The following is a 13,859-nucleotide window of genomic DNA, read 5'->3' on the forward strand; positions in this document are numbered from 1 at the left end:
CAGAGGTAATTATTATTTTTTAATTTAAATTATAGATCTTATTTTCCTTGAGGCTTTGTGGGGTCTTGCCACTATTATTCAGGATATTGAGACATGAAATACTAGATGTATCTGATTCTCAATACTGGTTTTATGAATTATCTACTTAAAAATGTGGAAACTGTAGCATGTGACTGATGAGCTTGTCTGTTGCTCTACAGCTTCTGCGGACTGGTATTGATGTGTGTTTTCCCATAGAATGGAACGTGGAGCTGCTTTCTGTGAGTGCTGGGTGTGAAGCAAACAATAAAATGGACATTATTTGCATATTATGCCATTTCAATCAGAAATTTACAAAAGTATAAAATCGTGATGGAGCAGTAATACAATGAAATAAACCATTAACTTGATGCTGCTAATGTTTGGATTGCCATACCCTGTACCACTGTGCCTTCTGAGTCAATATTTATGGTTTTGAATGTGCCTTTAAGGATTTCATTCCAACACTATCATTAACTGTAACATATAGGTAGCCTCAATTACTCTGCCAGGTATCTTGACAGACGGCGGTGTTTATTTATTTATTTTTTTGGAGGAAGTCTTAAGATACATTATCCTTGGGTGATAATGAATGTAACTGTCAGATGAACATCATACTTAATATACTCCTGTGTGTGTGTGTGTGTGTGTGTGTGTTTAAATCAGGTTTGTCTGCCAAGTAAATGGTGCCACAAATGGATAATGGCAAACTGTTACATGTTTCTTTGTAGCCTAAGAGATTTATCCTCGTCATCTTTCGACTCTTCTCCCAATCAAACCCTGTATCTTTTATAAGATAAGGAGTGGGACAGGATTTGTCCTGCAACCCATGCTGTGAGTCATTGAGTTCCAATATACTGTGTGCTTATTTCATTGAGTGAATGGATGCTTCCATTATTCTATTTAAAACAATCAGTGCCCATTTTGTATTAATGAATTTATTGAAATTCTATTTCTATGAAGCTGAAAGTTTAATTTGATTATGTCTTATGGTATAAGTTGTGGCTCAGCTGTCTCAATCCTGGCAGAGGCTCTGCCTTTTTCTAAAGTCTGCTGCTTGTGCTATGCACTTAGGTATATATGTGTCCCTCTTAGAATAGATTTTCATAGTTTCTCTTCAGGGTTTTTAAATTAGCATATGAAAATAATAGGCTTTATAAAATTGGACATGACATGTATCAGCAAAAGGTAAACCAGAAAGAGAAATGGAGTAAAGAAAAAATCCCAGAGGACCTGACATTTTGCTAAGAGGCAAGCCATCACTTTTATTAAGTAACTTTTAGAGATTAAGAAATACTATAATTGAGGAGGGAATTATAGTGTGAGGATATTGCAAAGAAAATGAAGAGAAGGGAAAGTCATGGTCATGTCCATGTTACAAAGGATGTTGATAACATCCCTTGAGGTTCAGGGAATCTATATAAATCTTGAATCATAGTTGCAGTGTCAGTTTTTTGTTTTTTCATAGATGATGTGGCATTCATAATGTTCTTCCATCTTTCTGTTCTCCACTCAAGGAACTATCTTGAATATAGTGAATCTCTCTTCTCATTTCTTCCTTCCCTGTGTTCCTCTAGTTTAACCAGTTTTTGAAAATGGAATTTGGACACAAGTCCTATAACATAGAAAGCAGGTGAGGCATAATGAATTTATGCTGCACTTTCTCTGAGAATTAAGACCATGGTATTCTAGTCCTAAGAATACTAGGATCTCTAATAAGTAGGACTTCCTTCCTTCCTTCCTTCCTTCCTTCCTTCCTTCCTTCCTTCCTTCCTTCCTTCCTTCCTTCCTTCCTTCCTTCCTTCCTTCCTTTCTTTCTTTCTTTCTTTCTTTCTTTCTTTCTTTCTTTCTTTCTTTCTTCTTTCTTTCAGATTTTACTTATTTATTAATGAGAGACAGAGAGAGAGAGAGACACACACACAGGCAGAGGGAGAAGAAGCAGGCTCCATGCAGGGACTTGCTACCAGGTCTCCAGGATCAAGCCCTGGACCGAAGGTGGCGCTAAACCGCTGAGCCACCCAGGCCACCCCCTCTTACCTGATCCTGAACCCAAATGAAATTTAGATTCTTAGAATTTCTTAGGAATTTGGGGTAACTGGGTAATGAGCACTAAGGAAGGCACTTGATGGGATGAGCACTGGGTGTTCTACTAAATGTTGGCAAATTGAATTTAAATTAAAGAAAATAAAAAAATGAACTCTTGGATAGAACCCCAACATATAAAGCCAATAAAAACAGCATTTTATCCTAATAATAAAAAAAAGAATTTCTTAAGAATTTAAATTCTTAGAAATTTAGAACGTAGCCAAGAGGAGTAAAAGATTGCTAGGCAGTTAGTAAAGAATTAATGGATTAACCAAAACATTTGTTTAGAATGTTGTACACTAAAAACAAATATGACTTTGTTAGGAATTAGGAGCTGCTTTCAATCATACAAGTATTTGTTATTTTCAATAATTGTTTTTAAAGGAAGCATTCAAGGCCAGACTTGATATAACCAAGCAATTGAAATACTTTATTTTTTCTTCCATGTTCTGCAGTGTTGTGTTATCTACAACTAATTGAGAAAATGCCAGTATTTATGTACATTAAGATACATTTGCCATTGAGAAAGACAATAAAAGGATTTTGTGGAGATTTTTAAAAGTACGGGATTCAAGTATGTGAAGAAAATACCCTTTTGTCTTAACACATTTTAAAAGGAAAGTGTTGTATGTATGTAAAAGCTGTGAACCATACTTACTAAGCTTGAAATAGGTTTGCAGATTTCCATGGCAAATCTGATTTATATGGCTTGAACATTTCTTTTTTTTTACTTTTTCTCATTTCACAAACTTTGCCAGTCCCTAAAGATCTTCTTGGAAACTCACTGTGCTAATAGGCAAGGTTGGCCTTTCCTGAGCTTCTCTGAAAGTAGTCCATCCTGAAACACTGACCTTTTAATTTAATAACAGTTTTATTTGAGAAAATGTTCAGATCCTGAGAGCTGAAAAGAGTGTTTTCAGAAAGGCCATTTTAAATAGTGGTCTCCAAATGGTATATCTTTTTTCCTTCTGTGCTTTAGACCAGGCCCATCGGAAGAAATAATGTATTGTTGCTTTCTGTATTCTATTGATTTAAAAACAAATAACATGAAACTTAGATTTGCTCAAAACCCATTACTACACTGGTTTATTTTTCTGCCTGGGCTTTGATTTGCTATTTTAGATTTTAGGCTCTTGAATGCTAGGTCATGTTTTATCTTTTGTTATTTTAAATTCTCACTTGTAGCTAAGGTAATTCCTTTTTCAGCTGTGACCCAAAATTGTAATTTTTTTTTTTTTTTTCGTTTTTCTTTTCCAGGAATAGCTAGGGTATTAGAAAGACAGCTGTGCTTTGGTCTCTTTACTGACCAAAAGTGATGTCAATCATCAGTCCCTGGGGCATGTCTTTTTCAGTGGCCTCAAGAGTTTCTGGCCCTTTGCATGACTGGTGCTTTCTCACTCCCACTTCTCTTCCTTGTGGCCTACCTAGATGACAGCACCATTGTTTCACACCTCACTGGGCAGGTGGTGGGGCTGATAGAATAGGCAGGATGGTATAGAGAAAGAGGACAGGCCTTGAAGCTACATTTCCTAATTTGCAGTCCCTCCTTCATGGCTTCCTTCCTAACTTCCCAACTGGTCACCATTTGGTAATGGAGACCTTACTGTTCCATTTTAGGTTTATCACATCTTCATAAAAAGCTCTCTGCTAACTTTGGCTTTTCCCGTAGTAGGAAGCCCCTAAAGAAACGACGTAAAATGCACTATGAAGACATGGGGTTACCAGCTCACTGAGAAAACGGATCCCATTGCTGCATACTCAGAGCTGGTATGCTCTCACCGAAGCCTAGTTTTAATTGTTTGAATGAAATTCATTTGAATTGTGATTGAGATTTTGATTGAATTTTGCCTGAGAAAAATGTTGCTGTGGTGATCTGAAAAAAATCCAGGGGGAAGCGGTCTGATTATACATATCAGCCTCACTCTGTAGATTCTAACTGGTATGGCAAACTTAAAGACTATAGTTTGTGTAGTATCAGTTGGGTTAAATATTTGTTCAATGTTTGCTACTAATTAGAGCTACCAGCTGTGAGCAACTTGAAAAAATGTAGTGTGATGTTTTGCTTGTTTATGAGAGGTAGCTGAAAAGGTGAAAATTATCACTTTGTAGAGTGCATAGTCTAGAACTTCATAGCCAGCTGACCCCCATGTAACCCAGCAGATCCTGGTTTTGCATGAGAAAATCAGAACTTGGGTAGGTTACCTGATTGATCAAAGTCTAGCTGATGGAAAAACAAAGACCATTCGGATCTTTGCTGAGCTATTACTGTCTGTGAATTTCTTTTTCTTTTTTTTTAAATTTTATTTATTTATTCATGAGGGACAGAGAGAGAGAGAGGGAGGGAGAAGCAGGCTCCATGAAGAGACCCTGAGTGGACTCGTTCCTGGGTCTCCAGGATCAGGCCCTGGGCTGAAGACAGCGCTAAAGCTCTGAGCCACCCGGGCTACCCTGTCTGAATTTCTCTGCTGGCGTTTGTATTATTTTAAATCTTTAATACTGAAAAAAGCTTTAAGATTTGCCTGAATGCAGACAGAATTCTCTGTTCTAGTTTTTTTTTTTTCTTGATTTTATGTGACCTTTTCAAAGCTGAGACTTGTATCTTTCTCATCTTACAGACTGTGAAGTAGGAGAGATGCCAAACAGCAGCATAGTGTATAGTTCAAAGGGACCCTGGAGAATGTCCATAGCAGAACAGCCTTTTGCAGAAAACTGTACAGAGAAGCTAGGAACTTCCCTCCAAGGTCCTCCAGGTTGTTGATGGCCATGCTGGGATTAGATCTCAACTAGTATTTATTCCTTTCTCTAATTCCTTGTCCATTATTCTGTTTTTATTTTTTATTTATTTTTTATTTTTTTATTTTTTATTTATTTTTCTGTTTTTATATTATTTTTTTCGTTTTACAGCTTTATCGCGATGGATATACATTTTTATCCCATTCATCAGTGGATAGGCATTTAGGTTGTTTTCACTTTTGGAATATTGTGAATAATGCTGCTGTAAATATTTTCAGTTCTCTTGAGTATATACAGTGCCGGGGTGTAGAATTGCTAGATCACATGGCAACTGTGTTTAGCGTTTTGAGGAACTGCCAGAGTGTTTTCTGTGGTGGCCACTTCATTTTACATTCTCACCAGCACTTGTTAATTATTGCTTGTCTTTTTGATTACACTGGGTTTGAATTGGAGTATCATTGTGGTTTTGATTTGTATTTCTTTGATGATGGGTGCTATTGACCCATGTTTCATGTGCTTATTGGCAACTTGTATTATTTTTTTTTAGAGAAATGCCTGTTTCCGTCCTTTGCCCATTTTTAAATTTGTTGTCTTTTTGTTTGTGTATTCTGGATACAAGTCTTGTATCTTTGCCAGTATTTTCTCCCATTCAATGGGTTTGTCTTTTCACCTTGATGGTGTCCTTTGGTTCTATTGTTGTTTTCTGATAATCCCACACCTAAGAGAACATGTCCTTATGACTTTTCCCATATCTTCATTGTTATTGTCCAGTGTCAGCTAAATTTTAAAATACCTTGTTGTAATTCAGTTTTTGCATATGCCCTGAAGCAAGGCACTTTAATGTGGAGATCATCAAATAAAGTGTCCTGCTGGTTTTCCACCTCATAGACTCCACCATTTGAAATACTTCTTAGGTCCTGTGTGTATTCATAGATTCTCCCAAGCTTTTCTGGTGCTTTCCTCATCATGATTTTAGGTGGTGAGTTTCTAGCACAATGGAGATAGTCTCTGCTTATTTTTTATGGAAGACTCTTAAGGAACATATAAAATTTGTCTATTTTATTTGCTGTAAGAATCTTTACAAAGCATATCATACAACATCTTCCAATTGGAAAGACCAGATGTTTCAAATCAAGTCACCACATATTTAGAAAGCTCCAGCTGTCAGCACTTTTCTGTGTTTCTCTCCAATTGTTGGCACTTGACATTGAATGACATATTTTCCAAAAAATATGGCTTTAAAATTTTCATAAATCATAAATGCCTTTTTTCATAAATTATGGAAAAATGTATGTAAATACAATTGATTTTCTTCCTGTCACAAATGATTTTTTAAAGTAATTATATGAGGCACCTGGGTGGCTCAGTAGGTTAAGTGTCTGACTCTTGATCTTTGGCTCAGGTCTTGATCTCAGGGTTGTGAGTTCAAGTCCCATGCTGGGTGTGGAGCCTATTTAAAAAAATGCTTTTTGAAATGTTTAATTATCAAAATGAGAATAGTTCGGTGTCATTTTCCTGTCTGAAGTCCCTTTCTTACAGCATCTCCTCCCCTTATATGTGATTGTCAGACTTTAATGATAGGACATCATTTTAAAGAATTTGTACTTAATGGCTCAGTCCCCACTGGGCAGTAAGCAGCTCCTTGAGTTTATTATACATTTTGGCAGGTGTGGAAATTTCTAGGTCACCAGGGACCTTTTGATTAAATTACTCATGAAGTGCACTAATTGGTCTTTTCTGCAGTGCTTGGGTAGTTCCAAGGAGACTGACCAGCTGGCAGAACTTTGCCCATTAAGATCCAGTCTCAGCTTTGTTTTCTGGAGTATTTTCTTGCTTCTATATTTAAGAAATCACTGATTTTAATCTCTTCCCACTCTTTCTATATCCTAGTTTCTGATGAAGAATTGAAGAGAAGAGTAGCTGAGGAGCTGGCATTGGAGCAAGCCAGGAAAGAGTCTGAAAACCAGAAACGGTGAGTTTTGTGGTATCGGAGACAGATTTTGGTGGACTTTGGTCATAATTATGAAACACCTTTGGAGAATGATTGTAATAAGACCCAGTATTGTGTTTGGCTGAACTTCAGAATGTGTTGAGTATATGAATGTGGCCATTTTCAGTTTTGGATTGTGCTTTTTTTTTTTTTTTTTTTAAGATTTTATTTATTTATTCATGAGAGACCCACAGAGAGAGGTAGAGACACAGGCAGAGGGAGAAGCAGGCCTGATGTGGGACTCGATCCCAGGACCGCAGGATCACGACCTGAGCCGAAGGCAGATGCTCAACCCTTGAGCCTCTCAGGTGCCCCCGGATTATGACCATTATATCTCTTGTGTGGTTCTTAGCTGTATGATTACTGAGAACTTTCTTAGTATGTAAGAAGTAGTTCTTGAGGATTCTCCAGGCATTTCTTAGACTAGTTAGTTTCTTTCACCAGATGTCTTTATGATCGAAAATTGTACAGTCTACAATGGGTGTTAAGGCTTACAATATTGTTGCTCACAGTGAAAGTCATATGTTTCGCATAGTGTCCATATTAACATATAGCACCAGTTAGTAATGTCCTCACTTAAAAAAGCTGAAGACATTGCAGAAATATGTAAGGTTGAAAAATAAGATCCTCCATAATTCTGTTCTATTCTTGATCATTTTATTCTTTTGTACATCAATGCAATTATTGTCATTACTAATACTACTACTTACAGCTGAAAGAATGTTCTCTGAAGTGTTTTTTGTAATAATAGAAAACTGGAATGGTTGCCCATTATGGGGACTGGCTGAATGAATTATGATACATGCCTACAATGGAATATCAGACAGTCAAGTGGTTCCTTATGTGCTGATTCAGAAGGATGTGGAAAAGCAATAATTTGAAGAAAAGCAATGTTCAAAACAGCATGATAATATTTTTTTTTTGGTAAAAAATACTACTTTTAAAGATTTAAAGTATATACTTATAAAAATATGTGAATACATTTTGATCCAAGATACAGTCAAGTGCTTCCCATCTGTGTTACTTCTGGAATTTGCATGTAGCAAAGAGTTTTATTATATAATCATGTGAATGTCTTTCTACTGTGAATACTAGGCACATGCCTACCACGTGTAGATGCTTAGTATATATTTGTTTTTATTTTGGATTGCTTAACTATTTTGTTTGAGAGAGCCAAATGTAAAGTCTTTGACTTGGATTCTAGTCCTCATTGACCACAGGACCTTTAACATATAATTTAACCTCTTTGGGCCTTAAAGCTTTTATTTCTTAACTGAGGGGTTTGAAAAATGTTCTCTAATATTTCTTTCCCTTTAACAAAGTGCTAAGCTACCACTAATTTGCTTGAAATGTGTGGGACAGGACATAAGTTTTAGATTAAGACCACCATTTTCTCAGGAAGGCTCATGGCTTAGGGTTTTAAAAAAATCAAGATGTAATTAGTCCTGGTAAAAGGGTCTGTGTGTATATTTCAGTAGTTTCTTACGCAGCACTTTATAATTACTTAATTGGGTTAGGTTGATGGAGTATATAATTAGAGAGTGAAGTTTAAATACTCAGAAAATTTCAGACTATTTTCATTAAGAAGCAAAGAAAATCGGTATGTTATGGTAGAATTTCTTGTCTTTGAAATTTTATTATTTTTAATTGAATTTTATTTTAATAAGGCTTTTTTGGTTAGACTCATATTTACTTTGCTTATTATATTTCACATAGGATTTTTATCTTCCTTTCTTCCCATATGGTACAATACCTCTTACTGTGGTGTTTTGTTTTTATGGTGTTTTTTTGCCCTTTGTTACTCAACTCCCATTTGCTCTACCTTGGTCAATGGAAGGGTAAAGGGCACATGAGATGAATCAAAGGTGCCAGTGAGAGCCAATTTCATATCTCATGTGGACTGGGGCTGGCAGCCTCCCTGTAAACTGAACAAATGACTATTGATAAGGAATTTATTTACCATCACCTTTAAGGAGAGTAGAGGGTAATACACCCTTTTTATTATTTTTTCTTAAGAAAAAATATTTCGTTTGAAGCCTTCTTCGTGAAAACTTTCTCCTGTCAAATCTTGGCAAAAAGTGTGTGTTCATTTATAGGATAGTTTTTGGTAGAATCAATAGCTGTTTCCTTTTCTTTTTTTTCTACTGGAGAAGAAACTTTAGAAAAAGTATTAAAAAAAATTTTTTTTTTTGAGAGAGAGAGAGAGAGACAGCAAGACAGCACACACAGAGGGTGGGCAGAGAGAGAGGCAATGAGAGAATCTTAAGTAGATTCCATGCCCAGTGTGGAACTGACATGGGGCTGATCTCATGACCTGGACATCATGACATGAGCTGAAATCAAGAGTTAGATGCTTAACTGACTGAGCCACCCAGGAGCCCTGCATTAAGAAAGTTTTATGTGTAGTCTTTTATCATTCATTCATTCATTCATTCACATTCATTCATTCACTTATTTAAAAAGATATTATTTATTTGAGAGAGAGAGGGCACGCAGAGGTGGGGAGTGGTATAGGGAGAAGCAGGCTCCCCACTTAGCAGGGAGGCCTACAGGGGGCTGGATCCTAGGTCCTGGGATTGTGATCTCAACTGAAGGCAGATACTTAACTGACTGGACACCCAGGTGCCCTGATGTGTATGTAGTCATTTATTTATCTATCTATATATCTATCTATCTATTTATTTTTAAAGATTTACTTATTCATGAGAGACACCGAGCGAGAGAGAGAGAGAGGCAGAGGCAGAGGGAGAAGCAGGCTCCATGCAGGGAGCCCGATGTGGGACTTGATCCCGGGTCTCCAGGATCAGGCCCTGGGTTGAAGGTGGCATTAACCATTGCGCCACCTGGGCTGCCCTGTATGTAGTCTTTTAAAAGCAAGTTTTTGGAGTCATGAAGCATTTAATACATTATTGTATGTGTTGCCTTAATTGAATAAAGCCTTGTAAGCTGTTTTAGAGAATAGTTTCTTGTGCTGTTGTCCTGTTACTTGTATGCTAGTCCAGGTGCCCATGTAACCATAGTGAATTCTTAAGATCGGCACATAACACATAAGGAACCAAATTTGTGTGAAGAGGACTTTGGAAATCATATTTTTTTTCCTTACAGAATATTTCTTATTCTTGTTTACCCTTTTTATTATGGACATTTTAAAGCACACTGAAAACCAGAGAAGAGTACAGTGAGTCCCCAAGACCCATCACACTGTTTCAACAATTCTGGCTTCATCTCTGCCCCATTCACTTCGCCTGTGTGGTGAATGGTAAAGGAACAGTCTTTCTAATAAGCTGACTTCATGGCAGGGAAATAATCTGAAAGGTCTTCTATCAGGCTAGCTTAAAGAAGGACCTTTCTTTCAGTTGGATTTTTGGTCAAAAGACTGAAACTTACCTCTGGTTAACTTAGGAAGCAAGAACATTTTGAGGAGCATAAAGGATAGCTCAAAAGAATCAAAAGAAAGACAGACATAAGCTCGTGAAGAACTGGGTACTACTAAAACTCACAGTGGGGAAGAAGGAAGTCATGATGAAGGTTGCACAACAAGGGGAAAGGATGGAAAGGATGGTGGTGGGTGGCTCATTTTCATTGAATTGAAGATGTCATCGATTTTAAGAAGCATTTGGTGTACCACTAAGAAGGAAATTGCTGCAAATTATAGCATAATGGTTTATCTCTTAGAAGTTTTTTTTGAAAGAGCTCATTAAGATTTACTTGAATTTTTAAAAAACCTATCACTTTGTGTATTCATGAAAAAGGAAAATGTAAGCAAAATAAATAGGTGAAGACAGTGTTCTGGTCCTCAGGGGGGAAGATTTTGGTCCCCAGGAGACAAAAGACAACATCTGGAGTCATTTTTAGCTATCACAACTTGCCTGGTGTTATTGGCATCTAGCAGGCATGTCCAGGCCAGGGCTGCTAAATGTCCTGCAATGCAGAGGATAACCACCTCCCCACCCCAGACAAAGAATTATCTGGCTCAGTATGTCACTAGTGCTGCTAGGGAGAAACCCAGGGTGAAGGGCTTCTTAAAATTTGCTCACACCGGGTCTGATTCTTCTAAATCACTCTTGGATTCAGGGTCTTGATATTCTTGTTCTGCACCATCCAAACCTTGGCATCACGGCATTCCTTGAAAGATCACTCCACTGTCATCCCCGGAATTTTTCCAGGCTGCTGACACACCAGTTGTGCAAATTTTGATGCTACCCAGAGGCTGTGGCAACTGTGCATGACTGCTGCGCGGCAGACAGCAATTGTGAGTTGCTTTCAGGCGGGCGAAAACATGGAAGACTGGTTCTGGAACTGCATGCTGCCAGTACAGTCCACACACTGAAGGCTGGAATGTCTGCCAGGTTGGAAAGGACTTCCTGAGTGTCTGGCTCATGTCCCACCTGGTGCAGAAGGCCCCTTACAGCATCTCTGCCTGGCAGTGACATACATATTTAGGTCCCATTCAGAAATTGTTTAAACTGAAGGTATTTCATTAGCCCACTGAAAATGTACCTGAACTTTTCCTTTTATATCTCCATGCCCTTTAAACCTACGTGCAGACATAGCCTAATTAAAAATTGCTTTATTTAAAGGTCTCTAAGACCAGTGACCATGTAGCTAGTTGTAAGCACTGTGACTGTATATGCAGTATTCTAATTTTTTTCCCACATCTAAGAAAATATTTACACATGGAATCCCAGTTCAGTTTATTTTTAGATCTGATTCTGTTTTATGAACATCTTTAATGGTTTGCTTAGTTGACAAGCTGATACCCCGAAAATCACTGACGAAATATTAGTACACACAGTAAAATTGATGGATCTAATTTGGAATCATAGTTTTGCTTACCATATCATCTCATGGATAGAATAGTTGTTTGGTGCATTGGGAGTCAAGAGTAAATGCCATGTCAGCAGTCTGTTTTTGCTGTTATTCTCTACAGCCTATTTTTGGTTATGGCTGACCATCCTGTATTGTAACTGTAGCAGGACACAGTATGCTACAGTTTGAGTATAGACTTTTAAAATGTGGTCTTCTTGCATCCTACCTACCTTCAGGAGTCAATCTCTGACAACAAGAAAATGTGACTACTTCTGACCCCTGACCTTTGGCATTTGAATTTTACCTCTCTCCCCATAAAGGCAAGTGAAAGTGTTTCAGCTTTAATAACCTTTCTTCAAGAAACCAGGAAGAAGGGGAATCGCTACGTGATGTTGTAACTACTGTGCATCAACCAAGATGACTTGCTTGCTGTTTTTAGATGAACATCATTTGAAATTTTAGCCCATTTTTAATTACTTGGAAAATTACCTTAGATTTGTGAGGCTTAAGATAATTAATTTGCTTTAGTAGTCATAAATTTTATCAGTATCTGTGTAAGTTGGAGTATAACCCAGTTCATTCATTTTTCAGTTTATAGCATCAGGTAAGGGCTTGTCATCAAAAAAGGGCTTGAAACTTATTTGTGCATTTAGTTTTTTATAGTTAAAAGTGAAATTCACAGCAGTGGTATCTTCTGTTTAAACTCCTATATAATAATAATTCATCTCAGTTTTATTATTGGTGTTTTCAGCCTTTGAAAGAAAAAGCTGGGAAAGGAAGGAGGAAAGAATGTACTGGAGAAAAACAGGGTATTGTGAGTTAGTGTCACATTGAAAATACATAAGTCTGAAGTCATTTACCTAGTGTGGTGCCTTTCATGTAGTGAGTTCTCACAAATGTTTGTTCAACTGAATCACTGGAGCTGGAACCTGACAGTCTTCTAGCAAGGACAATTTGTCCTATGACATATACATATATATGCTATGTTTTGTTAAAAGTAAAAGCAAATTACGCCTTTAAAAAGACATTTAGCTAGAAACTGTACTTACTTATAAACCTTTGTTTTAAAGTAGTGTCATGTTAAACATCACAACACAAACATTTATAAACACAAATGATGCATTTATGAAATTGCATATCTTCAACCTGTGTGTAATCTGTAGGTATATAGTAATTAAGAAAACCCAACAGTTTTCAGGGAATAAGTGCTGTTGATAACTGATATTTATCAATAGTTTATCATCAAAGTATAGTTTTTAAGTGACTTTAAAAGATCCATTAGTCAATATTTTCTCAAGGCACTCAACTGTCACAGGCAAATGAACTCATTTCTGACTTAGAAATATTTGCAAAAAAGTGCTTAAAGAAATTCGAGTTATCACTCTTCATCTGATGTCCAGATGTAACATGTACCACTCTGCTGTGATGTGAGCATATTTCCCTGTGTCTGGTTCCAGGAAGGGTAGCTGATGGCTTGTTGGCATGGTCTGTAAAATATTCCTTTAAATGAGCTGACATTTAAGAGCTCCTTCTGTAGTGTAAAAATCCCAATATAATAGAATTATTTCCTTATTGCGGCCTTTTTGTCCTTTTTAAATGCATACTGTATCGCTGTTGTTTTATACCTATCCCTTTTCTATGACATTTGCTTGAAAGTAGATAAAGAACTAACCAGTTCTTATTGCAAGAGGAAGATCGTGTCTTAGCCATCTGATATTTTTCCTTGGAAGATGATTAGAAGTGCTGTGTATGTACTAGGTATTGGAATCTTTCACCATCTGCTACTTTCATCTTCTCTTCAAATGGCACTTTTCTGTTTTTAATAGAGACGACTGCTTTCAATAACCCACTATTGTAGAAGGTTGGATTATCCAGTCTGTATTTTATTTACATCTCTTTTTCCAAAGCCAATTTTCTTTCCTATCTATGCTGTGTTGTTGTAGGATCCTACCCTGAATTCTGTTTAAGGAGCTATTTCTACATGGTTGGAATATTAACCATGGGAAACCAGAATTAGTCAAGCATGCCATAGAGATCTGTAACTTTTTTTATTAATCATAATAGCAGCAGTGATGTCCAGCCACTTCTTGTTCACATTTCTTTTGACAGTAATTACAGAGTTTTCTCTCATGAAGCCTAGTATTTGAAGTAATTTGTGCCAAAGTTGATTTCTACATTTGGAAGCTTCTAGGAATTGGTTTCTGAGTGTTCTGTGGTTGTAGTA

General features: G+C 37.0%; 1 protein-coding gene across 3 annotated transcripts in view; it reads left to right on the plus strand.

Moving 5' to 3' along the window:
• Positions 1 to 13,859, plus strand: part of CHCHD3 (coiled-coil-helix-coiled-coil-helix domain containing 3) — a 278,196-nt gene that overhangs the window by 48,045 nt on the left and 216,292 nt on the right. For all 3 annotated transcript variants that reach the window (XR_005369286.1, XM_038556475.1, XM_038556476.1), the window contains exon 3: positions 6,727 to 6,808. Coding sequence is in view for 2 of the 3 variants with exons in the window: in XM_038556475.1 (XP_038412403.1) it covers positions 6,727 to 6,808 (82 nt within the window). In the remaining variant the exon portion in view is untranslated. The remainder of the gene's footprint in view (positions 1 to 6,726; positions 6,809 to 13,859) is intronic.

The sequence above is a fragment of the Canis lupus genome, chromosome 14 (assembly GCF_011100685.1).
Source record: "Canis lupus familiaris isolate Mischka breed German Shepherd chromosome 14, alternate assembly UU_Cfam_GSD_1.0, whole genome shotgun sequence".
Classification (NCBI taxonomy): Eukaryota; Metazoa; Chordata; class Mammalia; order Carnivora; family Canidae; genus Canis; species Canis lupus.